Here is a 24,596-nt window from a genome sequence, read left to right as displayed (position 1 = left end):
CTACATGTTAATTGTACTTTTAGCAGAGATTATTTGTTATGTTGTAATGTTAACTTTATTTCCTCAAAGTGTTTAAAGGAAAGTATGTCAGCATTATTTTAGTTTATTACTTGTAGACATACTGAAATTATAGCATTTAACTGTAAGGTTTAACTTATATAAATGTTCTTGTATCACAATATAATACAGTTAAAATTTTACATTCAACATTCAATTCTGCAAAACAACACAAAATGTATTTCGACATCGGCCTTTAGGCTTCAACATTATTTAATGAATATTTATGAACAAAACACGCAACGACATAATTGCGTTCAAATTAAATTATTGTTATAAAATGAAACATGTGAGTCACAGCAGTTTCCCATTTGCGCTTCTTAACACATGACAGTAAATTGAACAGCAGCTTTGAGTAATGAAGCTATTTTTAATGTTTTAGTGTTTAAAGTCTTGTTGATTCTTAAAGCTTATTTTTCCCGACACTGAACATCCGTGATTTAATTAATAACAAACACTTTATACAAATAACTCTTTAACTAACATGTGTGACTCTTAACAGCCTTTGGGTCGGTTGAGAAGTCGGGAAGTTATTTTACTTTGTTTCTCCAGCTCATTTATCTAGTGTTATACGTTAAATGGTTTATAACAATATTATATAAAATCAATTTAAAAAAAATATGTTTTAATTCATAAACTGCTGATGCTAAATAACTGCAAGCTCGTACAGATCTCCAAACAGCGAAACACATTTAAGTGCTTAAAATAATAAAACTTCTATAACATCAGCTCTTTGTGTGAGATTGTGGGTGGCTCTTAAAAGAGCCGTTGGGTTGGTCTGATTTCTCCTGAATAAAGTCGTTTATCCTCCGAATCCGTACAGAGTTCGTCCCTGTCGTTTCAGCGCGTACACAACGTCCATGGCAGTGACGGTCTTTCTCTTGGCGTGTTCAGTGTAGGTGACGGCATCACGGATAACGTTCTCCAGAAACACCTTCAACACACCGCGAGTCTCCTCGTAGATCAGACCGGAGATACGCTTGACACCGCCACGGCGAGCGAGACGACGGATTGCGGGTTTGGTGATTCCCTGGATGTTATCACGCAACACTTTGCGGTGACGCTTGGCGCCTCCTTTCCCGAGTCCTTTACCGCCTTTACCTCTTCCAGACATGATGATCACGCTTCTATGTTAATGTGTGAAATTAATCTGCTGGAAAGTATGTTTAGTGTTGCCTACAGGACCTAATAGAAACACAGCACTGAAGGAGGAGCCTAAAACACGTCACGTATTTTTACTTCTCAAGTTCACAGCGCTGACATGCCAAAACTCACAGATTCACTCGTTTATTAGATTTTATGTTATTTTAATTGAGAATTCATTTCAGGTCAATGTCCAATTACGTATTTATCAAATTTACAACAGTAACTAGAAAAATTGTTGAAAGTAAAATGTGTTGTCCTGGACATAAAAAAGTACAATGTTCTTCAGCAAGACGCGTGCAGTTCTGTTTATTAACTGCTGGAGCGTGAAACAAAAACAGCAGCGCGACAAATAAACTGCGTACCTGTGTAGTGCGTACGTGTGTCTCTGTTGGTAAAGTTTATCGTTAATTTGATACTCATTTTAACAATCGGGAGTCATGTAAACATGACAGCACGTGCGTCTTTTCTGCTCAGTCGTCATGGAAACATGAAGCCCTGGCGTTTGGACCAGAGTGAAAACAAACATATCACTGTATTCGCTATGTGCACAGGTGACGCGACGAACGTTCGAAATCTGTGTGGTGGGCGGGGGGACTTCCGGTTTAGGTTACTACCGGTATTTCCGATGTAGATGTTGTGGAAGAGTGAGTGGCAAGCTATCAGTGAGTACCGTATGTAAAATGTTAACAGTAAATAAGAAACGTCTTACATATCAGTATCAAATTGGCAACTCTAAATTACATTGTAGTGTTCCTCGATGTGCCGTTTCATCCAGGTATAATTCTGAAGTTTTCATCGTTTTCCGCATCAGCCTGAGGTACGAGCTCAGTGGCTTGTCAAGATAAGACGCGAGAACTTCACTCCTACCGATAACACCCGGGTATGCAGTCGACATTTTAAGCTAGAAGATTTCATCACAGGACGCCGAAAACTTGTTCAAGGAGCTGTGCCATGTCTTTTTGAGTGGAACAATTTTTGTTTACCAGCGCGAAGGACTGTATTTTTCTCTATGAGCTTCCATATACTGCTTATATATTTTGTAATTTACTATGCTGTTTGTTTTTTTGTATCTTGTGATATACCTTTCAGAAAATTGTCTGAAATATTGACAATGTTTACATGTCATTTATTGTCTTTTACACTGCCAGGAGGAACACAAATACATGAGTTAATTCAGACATTTATTATACAAAGACACAAGCTGTCATACTACACTCAACAATAATATTGCTCCTATAATTGTAACATTGTGATGCAACGTTTGACATTTTGTATGAGTTATGAGTTTGTAGATAACTAGTCCACATAACTGCACATAATGCAGTACTCAACAGTACTTTAATGCTTCTTTGCACTTCTGGTTGGATGTCAACTGCATTTCATTGGCTCTGTACCTGTACTCTGCTAAATGACAATAAAATTTAATGTAATCTAATAACTACTAACACTGAATTCATAATAACAAAAGGTACCTCGTATAGGTTTGTTGTTTATGTACATACATGTGCATTTCTTAAAGAGAACTATTTACATTGATTTTCACACAAACACATGTTTTGTACAGTCTGATACAGTAATGCAACATTATGATTAAGGCTCTGCCAGCCACACAGGAGCACTCGACCTCATAGAGCTGAACAGGAGTGGAGTCTTCTAGGACAATCTTTTAAAAAACAAAAAAGTGTGTTATAATCAGCAGAGATCACAAACTGATCAGATATCTCAAAGTCAAAGGTGCATTTTGCATTATTTTTCAAGTTAGCTACTATGAGTTAGAGAATGAGGTTACTTTAGGGTTAGTAAGAAAGTAAGTAAGTTAAACACAACACAATATAAACAGCAAAGCAACTGTCTCAACAACCAGCTTCTGGGGTTTCATATAGGAATGGTAGGTCTACTAGAACACTAATAGGGCAGGCACGTGTCATCATAGTGTTACCTACTTCAAACGTTTGGCTAGCTAGATAGTTGTCTAAGATGTTAAACTTGTTTAGGTAATTATACATTTGTTTGCCAGTTTAACCCATCATTGCCAAATTGAAGCCCCAGAACAGAACTGGTTGGATCAGACGAACAACTGAACTGTCTTTCATCCTACTCTGATGGTGTGAGGTTTCTGATGTTTCCTCAAAGATCTATGACAGGTAGCACGGATGCTGACTCTCCCTGTCTGTCTTTACTTGAAACTGGGGATAACCAAATACTGTCAATACATGTAACTGAACAACACAAGTCATTAGTATATGGGTGATTCTTAGACTATGGGCACTTTTATGTACTTTGTAACCAAAAATGTCATTTTTAAAAAATATGACCAAAGTACAATTGATATGGATTGCAAGAGTAGATTTGTGTAATACTTTTTATATTATAATACATTACAATACTTTTTATATTTAGATTATAATATTATTTTTATTTCTAAATTATACTTTTAATGTTTACATTGTAGTGTAAAAGGTTACTACCGGTATTACAAAAGTCCTCCTCCTGTAGTTATTTTAGCTCACCTAAAATAAAAGCAGTCGGTAGGGCTGGGGGCCTTGCAGTTATTTTTAGGCAAGGCAAGGCAAGTTTATTTATATAGCACATTTCATACACAATGGTAATTCAAAGTGCTTTACATAGAAGAAATGTAAATAAGAATAAAAAAAATAAAATAAATAAGAATAATTGAAACAGTTTAGAATATAAAATAAAATACAGTACAAACAGTCGGACACACAGTGGCACAGTGCTCATTCAGTAAACGCACAGCTAAACAGATGTGTTTTGAGTCTGTATTTGAATGTGACTACTGTAGGAGTACATCTGATCTCTTCTGGAAGCTGGTTCCAGCTGCAGCTGCCATAATAGCTAAAAGCAGACTCTCCTTGCTTAGAGTGAACCCTTGGTATTTCTAGCTGATGTGATCCTAATGATCTAAGTGATCTGTTGGGTTTATATTCAGTGAGCATATCTGCAATATATTGAGGTCCTAGCCCATTGAGTGATTTATATACCAGTAATAATACTTTAAAATCAATCCTAAATGTAACTGGGAGCCAGTGTAAAGACCTGAGGACTGGTGTGATATGTTCATATTTTCTGGTTCTGCTCAGAATCCTGGCAGCAGCGTTCTGTATGAGCTGCAACTGTCTTATGGTCTTTTGGGAAGGCCAGTGAGGAGTCCATTACAATAATCCACCCTGCTGGTGATGAAAGCATGCACAAGTTTCTCTAGGTCTTGACTGGAAACAAAGCATCTAATTCTTGCAATATTTTTCAGATGATAGTATGCTGATTTAGTTATTGCTTTGACATGACTACTGAAACTAAGGTCTGACTCTAGAGACACACCAAGATTCCTGACTTGATTTTTAGTTGTTTGACCCCTAGCGTCAAGGTATGCATTCACCTTGAGAACTTCATCTTTGTTTCCAAACGCAATAACTTCAGTTTTGTCTTTGTTTAACTGAAGAAAGTTTTGGCACATCCAACTGTTAACTTCATCAATGCATTGGCACAGGGAGTCAATGGGGCTGTAATCGTTAGGTGATAGGGCTAAGTAGATCTGTGTGTCGTCTGCATAGCTGTGGTAAGCAATTTGGTTCTTTCTCATTATTTGGCTCATTGGGAGCATATACAGGTTGAACAGGAGTGGCGCAAGAATTGAGCCTTGAGGGACTCCGCATGTCATGGACATCCACTCAGACTTATGGTCACCTATACTCACATAATAACCTCTCCCTTCTAAGTATGACTTGAACCATTTTAGGACCATCCCAGAAAGCCCCACCCAGTTTTCCAGCCTGTCAAGAAGCATGTTGTGATCGACAGTGTCAAATGCAGCACTGAGGTCGAGTAGTAACAGTACTGATAATTTGCCTGTATCAGTATTTAAGCGAATATCGTTTATTATCTTTATGAGCGCTGTCTCTGTGCTGTGATGTGATCGGAAACCAGATTGAAAATTGTCAAAGTATCCATTTGAGTTCAAGAATTTGTTCAGCTGATTGAAGACAACTTTTTCAATGATCTTGCCTATGAAAGGAAGATTTGAGATCGGTCTATAGTTGCTTAATATGGTCTTATCCAGATTGCTCTTTTTCAAGAGGGGCTTGACAACTGCAGTTTTCAGGGAGTTTGGAAAACTCCCAGAGAGAAGTGAGGAGTTTATCACTTTTAGGAGATCTGCTTCTAAACAGTTGAACACACTTTTGAAAAAAGTTGTGGGAAGTGCACCAAGGGCGCAGGTTGATGTTTTAAGGTGCTGGACGGTTTCTTCCAAAATTTTGCCATCAATTTATTTGAAATCAGACATAGTAACTACTTTCTCAGGTTGTGGTTTGATTTGAATGACTGCAGCACAACTCAAGGATGTGCTGATCACCTTTCTGATATTATTGATTTTTTCAGAGAAGAAAGAAACAAACTCACTGCACTTGCTGTCTGAGAGCATTTCACTGGGAATCTGGCTTGGGGGGTTTGTCAGTCTCTCTACAGTCGCAAAAAGAGTGCGTGTTGTTTAAGTTGCTGTTTATAATATTCGAGAAGAAAGTCTGTCTAGCTTTGCCTAGTTCCATATTAAAAGCATGGATGCTGTCTTTGTAGATGTTATAATGGACTACAAGTTTTGTCTTCTTTTCATATTCTGCACTGCTGTTGAGTTTCTCCAAGGTGCTTTTTGTCTGCCACTCTTCTTCCTGACTTTCACAGGAGCAATATCATCAATTACACTTTTAACTTTTGAGTTAAAAGAATCAAGGAGAAAATCAACAGAGTCAGCAGATATACTTGGTGTTAAAGATATAGCCTTCATAAATAGTACACTAGTGTTCTCATTTAAGCATCTCTTCTTGACAGACACAGATCTAGCTTCAATGGCAGGAGAGATCAATATATCAAAGAAAATACAGAGATGATCAGACAGTGCTACATCCTTAATAACAATCGATGAAATGTTTAGACCCTTACTGATAAGTAAATCTAGAGTGTGTCCATGATTGTGTGTGGGTCCATGTACATGCTGAGTCAGATCAAAAGTTTTTAAAACAGTTTTGATTTCTTTTGTCATATTGTTTTCTGCATTATCTATGTGAATGTTAAAGTCTCCAGCAATGGCAAAACAGTCAAACTCTGAGGCAATTGTTGATAACAGTTCTGTAAAGTCCTCAGCAAATGCTGGAGAGTATTTTGGAGGCCTGTAAATAATGATAAGTAAAATGCGTGGAGCACCTTTTAGCACACTACCCAGATATTCGAAAGATGGGTAATTCCCAAATGATATTTGCTTACATTGATAGACATCTTTAAAAAGAGCAGCTAAACCCCCACCTCTCCTACCTTCTCTGCAGACACTTAAATAAGTAAAGTTAGGAGGGGATGTTTCATTAAGGACTGTTGCACTACAGCTGTCTTCTAGCCAAGTTTCATTTAGAAACATAAAATCCAGGTTGTATGTGCTTATTAAGTCATTGACTAGAAGTGATTTATTTTTAAGTGAGTGGATGTTTAAAAGTGCTAACTTAACAGTTTTTGTCCCCACAGCAATCTTAGTTTGGCGTGTAATAGGCACCAGATTAGATGGGTTTGCTGAATGGCTTTTGAAGGCCTTAGACTTTCTATGATGTAATCGAACAGCAATAGAGAAAGATACAGGCACACTGGGTTCCCGCTTGTTTTGTAAACATTTGAGAAAGTTACTGTTATCATAGCGGGGACCCAACACATATCACTGAGAGCTGGTATCAGTTGTTTTTGGTTCACCAAAACAACTGATACAAGTTTAAAAACAAGTTTAAATGCAGGCTTCTGTCAACTGAGGCATTTTTTACATTTGAAGCTCAGCTTATTATGCTGAACTCATTTAAATCTGTGTTATGTGCCCTCATCTACAGACCACCGTCATATAACAAAGATTTTATAAACGAGTTCTCAGATATTTTATCTGCTATTCTTCCTTGCTCAGATAACATTTAAATTTTGGGGTATTTTAATATTCACGTGTGTTGTCCTTCGAGACCACTGGTCAAAGAGTTTGTTAATTTATTAGATTATTTTGGTTTATTTCAGAGTGTTGCTGGCCCTACACATATATGTGGTCATACACTTGATCTGGTTTATCTCTTAGTTTTTCTATCAGCAATGTGCAAATTGCTGACACTGTGTTCTCAGACCACAAGACTGATATTTTTAACCCGAATTTTTCATGCAGTGATCAAGCTAATGATGGCCCTGTTGCTGTCACATCTCGTTTTATCACTTCCTCTACTGCTAGTAGTTTTTCAGCTGCTTTTAATGTTTCTCCACTGAAATCACTGCAGGAGTCTCCTTTTCTGATATGGGGCCTGAGGATTTGGTCTCTCAGTTCAACTTGTCATGTTCTGGCATCTTAAACACTGTGGCTCCATTAAAAATTAGGAAGAAAAAAGTCAAGGCTCAGCCCTGGTTGATTAGTAATACCCCTGCTCTTAGGCAGGAGTGCAGGAAGGCTGAGCGAAAGTGGCTTAAAGATAAACTACAAGTGTCCTATGAAATTTTGAGAGACTGTTTGACTAAATTTGAAAGAGCAGTTAAATTAGTCAGATTTAAGCTATTTTTCTAATATTATTTCAAAGACCTGTCATAATGCTAAAGTTCTTTTTTTCTACTATTACATCATTTATTCATCCAGTTGCCCTTACTCCCATCTCCCCTTCAGTGGACACATGTGAGCAGTTTTTAACATTTTTTACTGTTAATAGTTCTGGTATACGCTCACGGATCTTACCTGCTAGTAATGATCCTGTTACCTATCCTGTTCCGCAAAATCTGTTGACCTGTTTTGTACCTGTGTCCCTGTCTCAACTCAAACATATAATTGCACATATGAAGCCTACTGGTTCTACGTGTGATGTTATTCCATCCGCTTTGTTTAAGGAGGTGGTGGATTCAATTGGTCCAAGCGTGTTATCGATTGTTAACAGTAGCCTGACCACTGGTATTGTTCCCAACTGCTTCAAGCATGCTGTTATTCAGCCTCTTCTTAATAAAGTAAACCTTGATTCATCTGATATGAACAGCTTTAGACCTATATCAAAATTATACTTTATGTCAAAAATATTAGAGAAGATGGTGCTTGCACAATTAAATGATTTTTTTAGCCATCAATAATTTGCTCGATAAATTTCAGTCAGGCTTCAGAGCTGGTCATAGCACAGAGTCAGCTCTGTTGAGAGTTTTAAATGATATTTTATTAGGTGTAGATTCTGGTAGTCCTGTTGGTCTTCTGCTGCTGGATCTTAGTGCCACTTTCAATGCGGTTGATCATGACATACTTATCAATCGCCTAAGAGACCAGGTTGGTATTCAGGGGTTAGCCTTGGATTGGGTCTCTTCATATCTCAAGGGTTAGAACGATTTCAGTCTGTTTAGAGAAATGTTCTTCATCAGTTGTTCTTTTAACATGTGGGGTTCCTCAGGGCTCCGTCTTGGGACCCGTTTTATTCTCCCTCTACATGCTTCCGTTAGGAAAGATCTTTGATAAGCATGGCATACACTACCATCTGTATGCTGATGACTCTCAACTTTACTTTCCTATTAAACATGGGAAGTACCATTCTTTTGAGTCTCTGCATAAATGCATGGCCGATGTCAAGTGTTGGCTGGCAAACAACTTTCTTCAATTAAATGAGTTTATTGTTTTTGGTCAAAGGGGATGTGAGGTAAATTTAGAAAGAAAATTTGTCACTGCTTCCAGGGAAAAAACTTCCCTATGTAAAAAACCTTGGTGTTATATTTGACTCTGAGCTCAAGTTTGATCGACAAATAAATGCTGTTGTTAAAAATATTTTTTTCCTTCTTAGAACTATGGCAAAGTTGAAGTCCATCCTTTCTTTTGATGATTTGGAGAAGGTTGTGCATGCCTTTGTGTCCTCTCGATTGGACTATTGTAATGCTTTGTATCTGGGTGTGAGTCAGGCCTCTCTCTCTCACCTGCAGCTGGTCCAAAATTCAGCTGCTAGGCTTTTAACTGGAACCAGGAAAAGAGACCATATCACCCCAGTATTGATTTCACTACATTGGTTACCGATCCAATACAGAATCAAGTACAAAGTATTGATGTATGTATTTAAGGCTCTTCATGGTCTTGCACCTGCGTACATCTCTGCCTTAATAAGTTTGAATCAACCTTCAAGGTCTCTCCGCTCTGCTGTGTCTGTCAGTTCCTCGATCTTAAAAACTAAAGGTGATAGAGCTTTTGAGGTGGCAGCCCCTAGACTTTGGAATGAGCTTCCATTGGTCATAAAATCATCTCCGTCTCTATTCTCTTTCCAGGGGGCCTTAAAAACTTATCTATTTTCCCAAGCTTTTTACTTGTTTTATTTTTGATACTGCTGCCTTATTCTCCTACCTTTAAAACTAACAAAAAGAAAGCCTTGCATTTCATAAAGGCTGCAATTAAAATGTTTTAATAAGTGTACATTGACCAGATATTAAAAATTTAAGAGAATCACTACTGTGCATCTGGAACCAACATTTATAAAAATGTTGGACCTTTACACACCAAAGCTCATCTGCATTTCTCCTCCAAAGGCAGGGCACTTGGACAGACACTGAAAAGGGTATTGGAAGGTATTTTCAAAACATATTATCTATAATCAGTTTCAGTCAAATTGATGCTTCTCATCGGTTTCAAACTTTTGTCTCTTCAGGTCCCATGTAGAAGCATTGACCAGACCAGACGGGTTATAATCTGTTGCTTGGTAATTTACCTTGGAGAGGAGGAGAAAGATAGTAAGTACCTAAAACTATTGTGTACATTAATGATGTTTTTGGAAAAAAATGCATTAGTACTTTTGTCTGTTTAAAAAATAAATACTCAGCCTTATGTCTTTCCAAACCAGGATGAGTTTCTCTCTTTGAAACAGAAAAGGAGGTAATAGGTCCAATACACTAGTAAAAGTTTTGACTAGGTGTTCATTGTTACAGCCTGGTAACTTTTAACAAAACTTAATTTGATGAACTGAATTTTGTGCGCCCCCTTCTTATAAAAGTTGCATTGCAGAAAGCCAGTCAGGATGGATTTCATGAATGAAGTCAAAGCGTCACAATGATTACACTTTTCAGAGAAACCAGCCAACAAATGGTTTACTAATAGTTGTTTCAGAATATTAAAATGTGATACAAGTGTTTTAACATAAAAAATACATGCATCACTTTTTAAAATACTGACATGCTAGAAATATTTGCAACATAAGAAGTATCAAATGCTTGTGTGTTTGTGTTCTATAGTGCTCTAACGCAGATGTTCAGCAAGATCTCCTGCAGCACGTAATGAAAATTACTGTCAGGACAAGAGGTGAGCAGGAGGACTTCAGCATCATCTTGGAGGGGGTCCAAGACATGACTGGGTTGGAAAATATGGCTAAAGCCCGTGCGATCCTTCTAGGACTTACATATGCCCTAAACCTCAGATATCCCAAACAACTGATACATTTGAGGCCTTTCAGAAAATCTTATTAGAACTGGATGTGTGCAAGTTATCCAAGTGGAAGCATTTAAAAACAAACTTCTGTTTTAGAGTTTTATAAGCAAATCATTTTCTTTGTTTTTCAATGCACTGAATAGAAGTATATGTTCTTACAGTTCAACAATAATACAAGCTTATATTAAGCATAACTGTCACTGGTTTTGCAAGACAAGTTTTTTATTACCAAGATTTATTCCAGATTTGATGTTTTACCCACAAACACAAATCTTGTTAGAGACATGTTCTTTGAGAATGCTGTAAGCTTATCAGCAACTGTGGTATAGTCCAGTACAGTTAGCCATGTGTAATGCCTGACATTTCTGTTTTTGGAAAACATTTAAAGGTTTGAGTATTTGATCTTGTCTTTAATGTCCTGCAGCTTTATATCGTGGATGTGTTCTTTTTGAAAAGTTCTATTTGCATGTTTTTAACCTAAAGGGACAGTCCCCCAAAAAATGAATGATGATACTCACATGTGCCTTCCCAGATGTGTAAGACTTTCCTTCTTCTGCAGAAGAACGAATACAATCACAGATATCACCTCTCCATACAATGAGAGCAAATCAGGCAAGGCTCAAAAAGCACAAAAATATTGAAGTAATTCATAAGATTCTAGTGGTTTAATCTATTAAAACATTTTAAAATTACACTCCAGTATTTTAATACCTTTTTAAAATACTAAATTAATTAGAAAAAACTTCTAAAGCTATCTAATCAGTTTTGGGTAAGAACAGACTAAAATAAAACTCCTTGCTCATGATCGCCAAGAAGACTGCTGAGGTCATGATTCATATAAAAAGAGTTATATTTTGGTATTTTCGCAACCCAAACTGATTGGATTACTTAAGACATGAATTAAACTAGAACTAGAGTTATATGGATTAATTTTAGTCTTTATGCTTTTAGAATCTTCAAAGTTTTGGTCACCTATAACTTGCATTGTACGGACCTACAGAGCTAACAAATTATATTCTGCTGAAGAAAGTCAGTCATACACATCTGGGATCGCATGAGGGTGTCAATGAAGATACATTTTTCATTTTTGGGTGAACTATCCATTTTAGAGCAAGCTTGTCATAACACTTTGACTACAGCATTTGGCAGTAATTTGACCTTTGTAAACTTGACCTTCATTTTGTTTTTCATTAAATTGAGCTTTTATTTGTGTACTTTAAACTATGTATTTATTTTCCTTTATTTTTTTTCTCAAATAGTTTGTTTAGTACACTGCTTACTCTTTCATAGAATAAACACAGCACTTAACCATGTGTTATTGTACAAGTTATTGATCAGGCTATTGTATAAATGCTTTGAGTGGGAATAATATTTTAAATATAAATGGATAAATCATTAAAGTAAAAATAATTTAAAGTGTTTTAAGGGGGTAAAATGTCACTTTTATACATTTTTAGCTTATAAAAATGACTAAATTACCTTAATATAATTAGAAGAATAAAAATCATGTTAGATTTCATTTATGTGATTTCTTAAAAAAAAAACAAGGTTAATTACTTACTAATATGGGTGACTTCACATGATTTTTTAAAGGAGATTTCATTTTAAAAATAAGCAGTAAATATTAAATAATTTGGAGGATTTCACGTCATTTCATTAAGGAGATTTAATTTTACAAAACAAGGACTGAAAACTTCTTTGATACCTCTGATAAATTGAATTTTATGAATTCTTTAGATAAAAGTAATAACTTTATTAATACTTAATTGTTCTGTATATTTATGGGTTATGGAACAGAATATAATTAGGCTGCTTTGTTTACCCTTTAATAATGAGTTTGTATAAGCCACAAATAAAACCTCAAAATGAACCAGATATTTTAAACCAAGATTTTTGCGAAAGACATTTAAAATCATGGGCTTTTTCCAACCTAATCATTTTTTCCCCTTTAACTACTTAAATTCATTTCTGAGTATATATGTATAAAAAATTATATCAATAAAAAAGTTATTTCTTTCTTTTACATTATTTATTTGTTAAACCTTTAAAAGAGTTAAAACTCACTCATGAACACATTAATCATCAGAGAGAGGGGGCGTGGTTTGGAGTTTGGAGGGAAGAGCAGTGATTGGTTAGAATGTTTTCCAGACTCTAGCCAATAGGAGTCTGACACACTCTTATAAGTACTGTAATCGGGAACACAGCAAACCAGTATTTCTCTGTGACATTCCAGTATTTAAATTGAAAATGAGTGGCAGAGGTAAAACCGGCGGGAAAGCGCGAGCAAAGGCTAAAACTCGTTCCTCCAGGGCAGGACTGCAGTTCCCCGTCGGTCGTGTTCACAGGCTGCTCCGCAAAGGAAACTACGCACAGCGCGTTGGTGCCGGTGCTCCTGTTTATCTGGCCGCTGTGCTCGAGTATCTCACCGCTGAAATCCTGGAGTTGGCTGGAAACGCCGCTCGGGACAACAAGAAGACTCGTATCATTCCCCGTCACCTGCAGCTGGCAGTGCGGAACGACGAGGAGTTGAACAAACTCTTGGGTGGAGTGACCATCGCTCAGGGTGGTGTGCTGCCCAACATCCAGGCTGTGCTGCTGCCCAAGAAGACCGAGAAACCCGCCAAGAAGTAAACGGACTAAAGTCTGATTCACTGAAACACAAAGGCTCTTTTAAGAGCCACCCAATTTAACCATAAGAGAGTGATGATATTTTACTGAAATGTGAAACTCAATGAAATAAGAGAAACCTTGTAGGTTAAAATGTGTTCGGTAACGTTACACAAAGAATCAAGTCTATTATTTGTACATCAGGTGACAACAAATTAAAAACATCGACATCAAAATACAGATAGCATGAATGAATAATTAGGTGTGGAATAATTATACATGTGCACACACGGAATATCACGTTTATATTTAATATCAGTTTAACATACAACATACAGTATAATCTAAAATACAGATGAGATGAACTGAACAAAAGATCTTGAAGAAACTGTCGCCGCTTGTTTGAACACACGAGCCGCACAGTCATTGGTCAACTGTCACACATAGACGTCACTATCAGCCAATCACAAGCCTCGGAACCCTCCCCCCACTGAACTCATGGTCACACAAGGCTTTAAAGAGCAGCAGCAGCGGAACATTCAGTCACATTTTCTGTGAAGAACGGAGAAGAATCGTTGAAGTCATGGCAAGAACTAAACAGACCGCTCGTAAATCCACCGGTGGAAAAGCCCCGAGGAAGCAGCTCGCTACTAAAGCCGCCCGTAAGAGCGCACCAGCCACCGGCGGAGTCAAGAAGCCTCATCGTTACAGGCCCGGTACCGTGGCTCTGCGAGAGATCCGCCGTTATCAGAAGTCCACTGAGCTGCTGATTCGCAAACTGCCTTTCCAGCGTCTGGTGAGAGAAATCGCTCAGGATTTCAAGACGGATCTGCGCTTCCAGAGTTCCGCTGTCATGGCCCTGCAGGAGTCTAGCGAGGCTTATTTGGTCGGTCTGTTTGAGGACACCAACTTGTGTGCCATCCATGCCAAGAGGGTCACCATCATGCCCAAAGACATTCAGCTGGCCCGCCGCATTCGTGGAGAACGAGCTTAAATCCACAGTGACGTCATCCACATCAACCCCAAAGGCTCTTTTAAGAGCCACTTAAATCCACTGAACGAGTTCATTTCCAGTGTTTATTAGCACTGATTTTTAAGATACACATATTTTTTATATATATATATATAAGATGTGTGTATAGAATTGTTTGATTCCAGATATGAGTATCAATTCTAGTCTATAGCATAAATGACATTTACTATTAAAAGCTCCATTCTTAGATATTTCCCAAATAGATGAGGATAACTTAAACTAACTGTCATAAAACGCAAATGTGAGATGAAAAATATTACGCAATTTTATTTGTGATTCGTGAATTCAGCAGTGCACAAGGTTATTGAAACGTCTGCGATATAATGGATACAAAACGCCACATAATTCTTTATTATTAAAAATGTAGGTATAGTAACGTAATTATGTGAGACCAGGTTGAATCGAATTAAATGAAATTAAAATAAAATAAACTTTTGCTGTGAATGTAGTTTTCAAAAATACATTTAATTCTTTCAGTATTAATCATCCACATGTTGTCATGCACATAAATATGGGGTATTTGCTTAATATATATACAGAGGTGGGTCGAGTAGCCAAAACTTTGCTCGAGCACTTAAAAAAAAAATACTCAAGTAGAAGTTAAATTAATAATGTTAAAAATTACTTTTAAAATTAAGAAAGTATCCAATAAAAATAATACTCAAGTAGTGAGTAACTAGTTACTTTCACATGTAACGGATCTCTTCTATATTCCAATACATGATACACATTTAACATGCATTACAGAATGATTAATAATATTAATGTAAATCAAGAAAACTGTCATCATTCACCACCATGATGTTCCAAAATTTTTCACATGATATATTTGTTTGAGAGAGTGATACAAGATTAGTCAAAACCTGCAAAAAGCAGCACTTGGTCAGATGCCTACCTCAGGTTTCCTAAGATGAACACACTGGAAACAGACATGCTTTTTCTGAATGTTACTGACAAGAGCCATCCCTCATCTCCCAAATTTCGGTAATCGCAGACCGATTTCAGCAGCAGGACGTTCTACCTCATGTTGTCGTGTGTGATCAGTCTGGCATTTAAAAAATTGCCAGACTGGATAAATTTAAACAATTTATCCAGATCTGGAAAAAAGAAATTTCAAATTCCCCTGATATTTCCAGGTGTCTCAGTGGGCCCCATTTTTAGATCGGCATGGCCATGAAGTATTGGTATTTTTGTGCAAGCATGCGCTAAGTCTAGGCGCAAGTGGGTCTGGCAAAATCATGACCACATTTCTAAGAAGTCAACAGTGAAACAAATAATTAGAGCAGTGGTTTCCAACCCTTTTCCTGGATGCCGCCCCAACACTACATATTTTGGATATCTCCCTAATCAAACACACCTGATTCAGCTCGTTAGTAGAGACTCTTCTACTTGAAATGAATGTGTCAGATAAGGGAGATCTTCATTCAGTCATTGAAGAAACTAAAGCTGTTGGGAATTTCAACAAGACATTGATCAAATACATTCCTCAAAATCAACCACAAACTTCTTTAAAATGTATTTTAATATATTTGGAATGACCTTCACAATCTCCAGACTTGAATATTATTGATAATCTCTGGTTAGATCTTAAACGTGCAGAACATGTGAGACACTGATGTTGCTGAATAGCAAGAAACGTTTTGAAAGTGTAATTTCTGCCAATTGTGTGATTATTACAGACTGAAAGGAATCCAAACTTTTGCACCTGACACGTTTATTTGTATATTTTATTATTGTTTATTTATTTGTTAATTTCATTTTTGGTGAACTATCCATATAAACACAATATTTACTTGTTCTAGTGTGAAATTGTATAAATATATTAGAAGCTCATCAATACAGGTGTATATTTCATGTATTCTAGATTAATTACACATAAAGTTAAATATTTTAATCTTGATGATTACGGTTTACAGCTCATGGAAATCAAAAATCCAGTATCTCAAAATCCTAAAATAAAAACTCTTCTGGCAGATTAATATCATGATTTAAGCTTTGCCTGTGTGTGATCATGACTGGAAGATATTCAGTGTCTATGTTCATTTTTATATTATGTTATTCAATTAAACATTTAAAACTGAAATATTACTTGGTTTGATGAAGATTAAAAAAAAAGCATATTTCCATATTTTGAATGAATGATTTTTACCCTTTTTTGCAATTATTTAAAAATAGGCATTGATGTGTTGCTGTAGAGTTGGTCATGAATTACTGAACAGTTATATAATATATGAGCTGTCTTGGTCTTATTATGGAACAGTATTTTTGCATTCTCTAGTGAACAGTGTTACGTCCCAGGGCGTATCTTTTATTTTCTTGTTACATCTGTGGATGTAGAAGTTGTATGTATATTGACTATACATGGTTTGCATGTTTTCTGTTGTCTCCCTTGTGTTCCCTGTCATCCCAACCAGGTTAATTTACATCAGCTGTGAATGATTAAGATCGAGTGCTGAGCAGCTCTGATTGGTGCACTACCAGAAGAACATGGGAATAAAGCTGAGGTGGAAAGTCTGCTAGGAGAGACTCTTTCCTCCTGCCCCAGTGTTGATAGCCTTTGTGTTTTAGTGCTGTTGTTCTTTCGAAACTACAAGTTGTTCTTTATGTTAAACTTACCCTAATTTAAACATTGTACTAGAAGTTCCTTTGTTGGGTGTGCGATCATTTCCACCCTTTGGTTTCCGCGGAAGCGGTAGAGAGGTGGGCGCCATTTTCTTTGTTGTTAAACCTGTTTTCTCTTGTTTATTGCTAGTTAGGGAGTGAGGCAAGATTTATGTTGTTATTTTCTATTTCTTTGTCTGTAAGGGTAAGTAGTTTGTGCCTCCCTTTCAGCTAGACACATTTTGTTTTTTATTTTGGCCTGGTCCCCTCTTGAAGACTTTATGCTTCCCTTGTGTTGTATTTAATAGAGGACAATAAAACTGTAGTAAATGGGATGCTATAGTCAAGGTTGTCCAGTAGAGGGCGGCATGGGGTTACATATGGGTGACCTCTAGATGCACGGGTATAGAGAGCAGTGGGTGTGTCAGTCTGTCCTCTGTTGAGCTGGTGGCTAGAGGGACGTTGTCAGCTCTGTATCTTCTAATAAAGATTCCCATTAATTTATCTACCTGTCTCCTCATGTATGTTCACCAAAGGATATTACATAAATGGCGACGAGGATAAAAAGGCACTAAAGAATCAGGCTGAAAAGTGTACACGGAGTGCTGACCGCGTGCAGAGAAGAGCATATTGTGGATAAACACGATGGCAGCGCTGTTAGGAACGGTGAGCCCTTTTGACGGTGAGACACAATTATGGGAGGAATACAGTGAAATGTTGGACTTTTTCTTTCAAGCAAATGAGATTACTGAAGCAGACAAAAAGAAAGCTGTATTAAGTGGGGTAGGTGCAGCCACTTATAGTTTGTTGAGAAGTTTACTGTGTCCCATGACTCCAGGGGAAAAACATATGAGGAGTTGATAAACGTGCTCAAAGCCCATTATAATCCAAAGCCGAGTGAAATTGTGCAAAGATATAAGTTTAATTTACGCACACGGAAGAATGGAGAGACTGTTGCTGACTTTGTGGCTGAGTTGAAAAAGTTAGCACAACATTGTGAGTACGGGGCAACACTTTCGCAAATGCTGCGAGACAGACTTGTGTGTGGAGTGAATGATGACAGGATGCAGCGACTGCTATTGTCAGAAGTGGACTTAAACTTTGAGAAAGCATTTAATATCTGTCAAGCAATGGAGTCGGCAAACAAAAATGTAAAAGATTTACAAGGAATGTTAACAGATGAGACAGCGCAAACAATGAGGATGCTGAAAGGACAAACACCGGTGCATAAAGTGTACTCGGCAGAAAGGAAAGGCCCGGAAAGAGACTTTGTGTGTTATAGATGCAAAGGAAATCATGCGCCTGAGGAATGCAGGTTTGTGAATGAACTCTGTCATAAATGTGGGAAGCGTGGACACATAAAACGAGCATGCAAGTCGAAGCAAGCTGGGGCTAGTTTACAGAAAGTACCGTTCAAAGGCCAAAGAGTGGAGAAAAAGGAAAAAGAGAAAGGTAGGAGGTCACATTTAGTCAAAGAGGAGGAAGTGAGTGAGGAAGAGGATGCAAGTGATATCAATACAATTTACAGTGTATCACAAAACCTACCTAAAGTGGCCCCTATCACACACAATTTAAAGGTGAATGGCATGGAAGTGGAGTTTGAAGTGGACACAGGATGTGGTGTCACAATCATCAGTAAGGAGCAATATTCTAAGCTATGGAAAAGAACAGACATGCCCGAGTGGAGATCATGCAAATTGAACTTGAAGACATATACAGGTGAGAAGATGGGGGTGCTGGGACAAGTCACAGGAAGAGTGACATGCCAGGAAGTAGAAAAACAAACTGGCAATGGTCGTAGTAGAAGGGGCAGGGCCAAATTTGTTGGGCCGTGGCCGGCTAAAAGACTTAGGGCTGCTGCCACAGCTGGTAAATAAAGTAACAACGACTCCAGCGCCGAAATTGTGAGAAGTTTTAGACCGGCACACTGAAGTGTTCAAAGAAGAGCTGGGACAGCTTAAAGGCACCACAGTGAACATTCATGTTAACCCCGAAGCACAGCCACGATTCTATAAGCCTCGACGTTTACCCTTTGCAGTAAAACACCTGGTGGAGGCAGAGCTTCAAAGACTGGTGGAAGAGAAAATTATAGAACCAGTACAGTTTTCAGAATGGGCAGCACCCATTGTACCTGTGAAGAAGCCAGATGGCTCAATTCGAATTTGTGGGGATTATAAACTCACAGTAAACAGAGCATCCAGTGTGGAACAATATCCTATTCCTAAAGTGGACGATTTGTTTGCACAGTTAGCTGGAGGGCAGAAATTCTCAAAGCTGGACATGAGCCACGCGTATCAGCAGATCATGCTTGACAAAAGTGCCAAGAAATATGTCACTATCAATACACACAAAGGACTGTACACTTACTGTAGGCTACCATTCGGAGTAGCATCGAGCCCAGCCATTTTCCAACGCACTATGGAAGGAATCTTGCAAAACATGCCACACGTCACAGTTTATTTGGATGACATTTTAGTCACAGGGACTAGTGAGGAAGAACATCTGAGAAACCTGGAAGAGGTATTGTCTCGGCTAGAAAGAAGTGGGCTGAGATTGAAACGCAGCAAGTGTGAGTTCCTGGGAGAGGAGGTGGTATTTCTTGGCCACAAAATCAGTGCCGCAGGTGTGCATCCAGTCGCAGAAAAAGTCAAAGCGATCCAGGAAGCCCCCACACCGCAGTCTGTGAGTGAACTGAAGGCTTATTTAGGCCTGTTGAACTATTATCATAAGTTTCTGCCTAGTCTATCCACTTTGTTAGCACCATTACATGCACTGTTGAGGAAGGAGACAAAATGGGCTTGGGGCTCTGAACAAAAAGAAGCCTTCGCGAAGTAAAAAAATCTTCTGCAGTCCTCAGCCATTCTAGTGCATTATGACATAAAGAAACCGATCATTCTGGCTTGTGACGCTTCCCCATACGGGGTTGGAGCCGTGTTGTCGCACAGGATGGAGGACGGCACAGAGCGGCCGATCGGATTTGTGTCACGAACACTGAATGCAGCTGAGAAGAATTACTCTCAATTAGAGAAGGAAGGTCTAGCTGTCATTTTGGAGTAAAGAAATTCCACACATACTTGTATGGGAGGCAGTTCACCATTGTAATGGATCACAAACAGTTGATTGCATTATTTAATGAACTGCGAGAAGTGCCACAAATGGCATCGCCACGTATACGGAGATGGGCTGTGACATTGTGTGGATATGAATACACCATTGTATACAAAGCTGGCAAGGAACATCAAAATGCTGTTGGACTAAGCCGGCTGCCTTTAACGGAGAAAGGTATAGAGACTTAAGCGGAGGAAGAAAGAGTACTTCTGCTTGAAGACAATGATGTGCCCCTTGTCAAAGCAGAACAAGTGAGAAAATGGACAGACAAAGACGCAGTTTTAACTCGAGTGAGAGAGTATGTGCTCAGAGGATGGCCAAAGAGAATGGACGAGTCCGTTTTTGGAGCATATACTAAAAAACGAGATGAACTTAGTGTACAGGGAGGCTGTGTTCTGTGGGGAGCGCGCGTGGTGGTTCCCCCGCCGGGCCGTGCAGCTCTATTGAAACAATTACACATCAATCACCCTGGAATAACCAGAATGAAAGGTTTGGCACGAAGTTACATGTGGTGGCCACAGATGGACACGGAAATAGAAGGCATGGTAAAAACTTGTGCCACATGTCAAGAGAATAGAAATTCTCCCCCCTGTGCACCTTTACATCCATGGGAGATGCCAAACCTGCCATGGAGAAGAATCCACATTGATTATGCTGGTCCGTGGTTAGGGAGAATGTTCTTAATCTTAGTGGATGCCTACTCTAAATGGCTAGATGTGTACCCGTTACATAAGTCTACCTCTACTGTAACCATTCAATGCCTGAGACAAAGTTTTAGCCAACATGGGATACCTGAAATGGTGGTGTCAGATAATGGCAGCAGTTTCACAAGTGCAGCGTTCCAAGAGTTTATGACCCGAAATGGCATCAAACACATCACCACAGCACCGTATCACGCAGCTTCTAATGGATTGGCTGAATGGGCGGTGCAAACGTTCAAAAGTCTGAAGAAGAAGAGCACAGGAGATTCCATGGAGACAAAGCTGGCTAGAGCATTGTTCAGTTACAGGATCACACCACAGTCGACTACTGGGAAATCTCCTGTGGAACTGCTGTGTGGAAGAAAGCTAAGGTCTACCTTGGATCTCATCCATCCTGATTTTAAAAGTCAAGTGCAGGAAAAACAGATGAAGCAAAAATTTTACCATGATCGACATGCTAGGAAGAGAGAGGTGACTGAAGGTGACCAAGTGTACACTAAGAACTTTGGATCAGGGCCTATCTGGGTTCCTGGGACAGTTCAGAAACAGACGGGACCAGTGTCTTGTACGGTTGCACTTGGAAATGGCCAGATAGTGCGCAGGCACATAGATCAAGTGAGGAACAGGCATGTTGGGCCTTCAGAGGAAACTCTGGTGTTGGAGGAAACATCTAGGAAAGAGGGGGAAGAGTTAACATCAATCGTGGGTGTCACATTCTCCAAAGACACTAATGTGGAGCAGACAGAGGAAACGAACAAGGAGGTGTTAAGGTCAGAAAATCCTGTGGTGAAAGACAATGTAGAGTTAAGGAGGTCGACGAGACAGAAGACGACTCCGAGATACTTACAGGATTATGAGTAGTTAGAAGTGAGTTCCCCAGCCACAGGGCAAGAATGCGTCCTGGAACTCACTGGGACGGAGGTAGTCCACCCAAAGTCCCTAGTTTATGTTGTAAATGCACACATGTTATGGTTTTGTGTGGTTTTCTTACATATTACAACTTGGTAAAATTTACAAAAGTTATAAACGTGATATATTGTAAAGAGTAATGTAAATAAATATTGGAAGCTAGTGTTTTCTGGAAAAAGGGGATGTAGTAAATGGGATGCTATAGTCAAGGTTGTCCAGTAGAGGGCGGCACGGGGTTACATATGGGTGACGTCTAGATGCACGGGTATAGAGAAGCAGTGGGTGTGTCAGTCTGTCCTCTGTTGAGCTGGTGGCTAGAGGACGTTGTCAGCTCTGTATCTTCTAATAAAGATTCCCATTAATTTATCTACCTGTCTCCTCATGTATGTTCACCAAAGGATATTACAAAAACCTGTAAAATGTTTTTTGTAACCTGTTGTAGATATTTGTGGCTGGGACAGGAGTGAAGACCTCCAAACACTTTTTTTTCCTATTTTAAGTTCCTTATAAATTGTTAGTTTCCTTCCCGACCCCTAGACGGGGAGGAAACGTAACAACGGTAATTATGTTTATAGATAAAAACACTGATACAACCTTATTTTACCTTATTTAATCCTGATGAGATCCAAAAACCCTGCGACAGGTAACTTACATAAATATAGAATGACTGGGTTAGTGGCTTGGTAACACAAAAACTAGCCAACAGTTTGAAAACCAATTAAATTACCAAACAGTCCCATAGTATCTATTCTAATAAAACATTAATCACAGTTTTCATCACATCACCTTTTCTCTCCCTCCCTCTTCATATTTCCACATCATGTCCTCTCCTGCTCTTTTCGTCTACTCCTCTAAGAACCCAAACTATCACTTTAAATAACTGTTGATGATTCTTAAACATTTGAATGACACTATTGGCATCAAAGCCAACTTACCAATCACATCTTGTATCTGTAGGGGCTGGAAGCCAATCTTTCCATTTACAATCAGAAGTTACAACATTACAAAAATAATTGATCATAGTGTCCAAAAACATCACCAAACAAATAACATTCTTCCCCTTGTGGCTTCTTTCTAATGGTAGAATCTCACTTAATAATTTAATCCCATGTATAAAGACATTTACATACTACGTAAACAGAATATAGTACTTTGACTAATGATTGTACCATTCAGAGATTATACATTTTAGGTAAGCAAAGACAACATGTGTTTCTCAAAGCATAGTCACATTCAACTATACTGTTAACAAAACGTGTCGCATTGTATAAGGAGCCTATATTCAACGATTGTGTTAAATCTCGTTGATTAATACTTAAATGTTACTAATATGACACCCGTGACAGGGATAATATACAAACACTGTCTGAAGAAAACTCTTTAACAGAGAACATGAGTGGCTCTTAAAAGAGCCTTTGGGTTGGTTGAGAAACCGGATGTTCTTCTACTTGGAGCTGGTGTATTTGGTGACGGCTTTTGTGCCCTCAGACACGGCGTGTTTGGCCAGTTCACCGGGCAGCAGCAGACGCACGGCGGTCTGGATCTCTCTCGATGTGATGGTGGAGCGCTTGTTGTAGTGAGCGAGACGAGACGCTTCACCGCCGATGCGCTCGAAGATGTCGTTGACGAAAGAGTTCATGATTCCCATCGCCTTGGAAGAGATCCCGGTGTCAGGATGAACCTGTTTCAGGACTTTATACACGTAGATAGCGTAACTCTCCTTCCTGGACTTTCTGCGCTTCTTTCCTCCCTTACCGGCGGTCTTTGTGACGGCCTTCTTGGATCCCTTCTTCGGGGCGGATTTGGCTGGATCAGGCATGATGATCTGAAGAACAAACTCAGAATGATGATTCTTATTCCGCTCACAGAACTATTTATTCCCCCCTCTATGCTAATTCTGTGAGGAGATGACGCGCGCCACTGATGGCGTATTTTCATTGGTCAAACACATTCAATGATTTCATTGGACAGTTGTAAGTATGACGGGCCTGAAAGAGCCAATCAAAGACTTCCAAATGAAAGTCCCTCCTCTCGCCTCATGTTTGAAAGTTTCCACCCCCCACACGAGTACATTTCCTTTGTTTAGTGCTCCCGCTCATTTATTATTATTATTTTGTAGTAATATAAAGGATAAAAATCTAAAAATAATAAATAATTATTACTTTCTATATGAAATGTATGTAATTATCTATTGATTAATGATTTACACAGAAATTTGTCCTGCTTGTTTCATGAATAAGTACAATAGTTATTTGTCAAATACACAATAATAAATACAGGATGAACAAACAGAATATTCTACATGTTAATTGTACTTTTAGCAGAGATTATTTGTTATGTTATAATGTTAACTTTATTTCCTCAAAGTGTTTAAAGGAAAGTATGTCAGCATTATTTTATTTAAGTTTATTACTTGTAGACATACTGAAATTATAGCATTTAACTGTAAGGTTTAACTTATATAAATGTTCTTGTATCACAATATAATATAGTTAAAATTTTAAGATAAACATATTTTGAATAATCCAATTCTGCAAAACAACACAAGATGTATTTCGACATCGGCCTTTAGGCTTCAACATTATTTAATGAATATTTATGAACAAAACACGCAACGACATAATTGCGTTCAAATTAAATTATTGTTATAAAATGAAACATGTGAGTCACAGCAGTTTCCCATTTGCGCTTCTTAACACATGACAGTAAATTGAACAGCAGCTTTGAGTAATGAAGCTATTTTTAATGTTTTAGTGTTTAAAGTCTTGTTGATTCTTAAAGCTTAATTTTCCCGACACTGAACATCCGTGATTTTATTAATAACAAACACTTTATACAAATAACTCTTTACATGAGAACATGTGTGACTCTTAACAGCCTTTGTGTCGGTTGAGAAAACGGGATGTTATTTTACTGTTTCTCCCGCTATTTTTTTATTTTCAAGTAAAATAATGTATCTTCTCAAAAGATCTAGAGTTAATACGTT

At 38.2% G+C, this 24,596-nt stretch overlaps 5 protein-coding genes across 5 annotated transcripts in view; 3 read left to right on the top strand and 2 right to left on the bottom strand.

Annotated features, from left to right (window-relative positions):
• The window catches only part of LOC127617712 (histone H2B-like), a 198,383-nt gene that overhangs the window by 160,517 nt on the left and 13,270 nt on the right, over window positions 1–24,596 (top strand). The window lies entirely within an intron of this gene.
• Window positions 795–8,040, bottom strand: LOC127619003 (histone H4-like). Its single transcript, XM_052091731.1, has 2 exons — window positions 7,955–8,040; window positions 795–1,184 (listed from the first exon to the last, which is right to left on the bottom strand). Exons 1-2 carry the CDS (start codon window positions 8,038–8,040, stop codon window positions 860–862), a joined length of 411 nt encoding a protein of 136 aa, XP_051947691.1. The 3' UTR covers window positions 795–859.
• On the top strand, window positions 12,899–13,305 carry LOC127617611 (histone H2A-like). Its single transcript, XM_052089609.1, has one exon. It carries the CDS (start codon window positions 12,899–12,901, stop codon window positions 13,280–13,282), a length of 384 nt encoding a protein of 127 aa, XP_051945569.1. The 3' UTR covers window positions 13,283–13,305.
• LOC127617471 (histone H3) lies at window positions 13,657–14,276 on the top strand. The gene has a single exon (XM_052089450.1). The coding sequence runs from the start codon at window positions 13,842–13,844 to the stop codon at window positions 14,250–14,252; it is 411 nt and encodes a 136-aa protein (XP_051945410.1). The 5' UTR covers window positions 13,657–13,841; the 3' UTR covers window positions 14,253–14,276.
• Window positions 22,224–23,429, bottom strand: LOC127617836 (histone H2B-like). Its single transcript, XM_052089938.1, has one exon. It carries the CDS (start codon window positions 23,427–23,429, stop codon window positions 23,055–23,057), a length of 375 nt encoding a protein of 124 aa, XP_051945898.1. The 3' UTR covers window positions 22,224–23,054.

The sequence above is a fragment of the Xyrauchen texanus genome, chromosome 2 (assembly GCF_025860055.1).
Source record: "Xyrauchen texanus isolate HMW12.3.18 chromosome 2, RBS_HiC_50CHRs, whole genome shotgun sequence".
Classification (NCBI taxonomy): domain Eukaryota; kingdom Metazoa; phylum Chordata; class Actinopteri; order Cypriniformes; family Catostomidae; genus Xyrauchen; species Xyrauchen texanus.
The sequence above is the reverse complement of the archived record's forward strand: the minus strand, read 5'-3'. Positions and strand labels throughout refer to the sequence as shown.

Bases quoted from the DNA above. Each gene is read 5' to 3' on its own strand.
- LOC127619003 (XM_052091731.1), bottom strand. From the start codon at position 8,040: ATGTTTGAGTTGAGACAGGGACACAGGTACAAAACAGGTCAACAGATT. The intron at 1,185-7,954 runs GTAAGATCCGTG...ACATTAACATAG, and splicing joins AACAGGATCATTACTAGCAG to AAGCGTGATCATCATGTCTG.
- LOC127617611 (XM_052089609.1), top strand. From the start codon at position 12,899: ATGAGTGGCAGAGGTAAAACCGGCGGGAAAGCGCGAGCAAAGGCTAAA.
- LOC127617471 (XM_052089450.1), top strand. From the start codon at position 13,842: ATGGCAAGAACTAAACAGACCGCTCGTAAATCCACCGGTGGAAAAGCC.
- LOC127617836 (XM_052089938.1), bottom strand. From the start codon at position 23,429: ATGCCTGATCCAGCCAAATCCGCCCCGAAGAAGGGATCCAAGAAGGCC.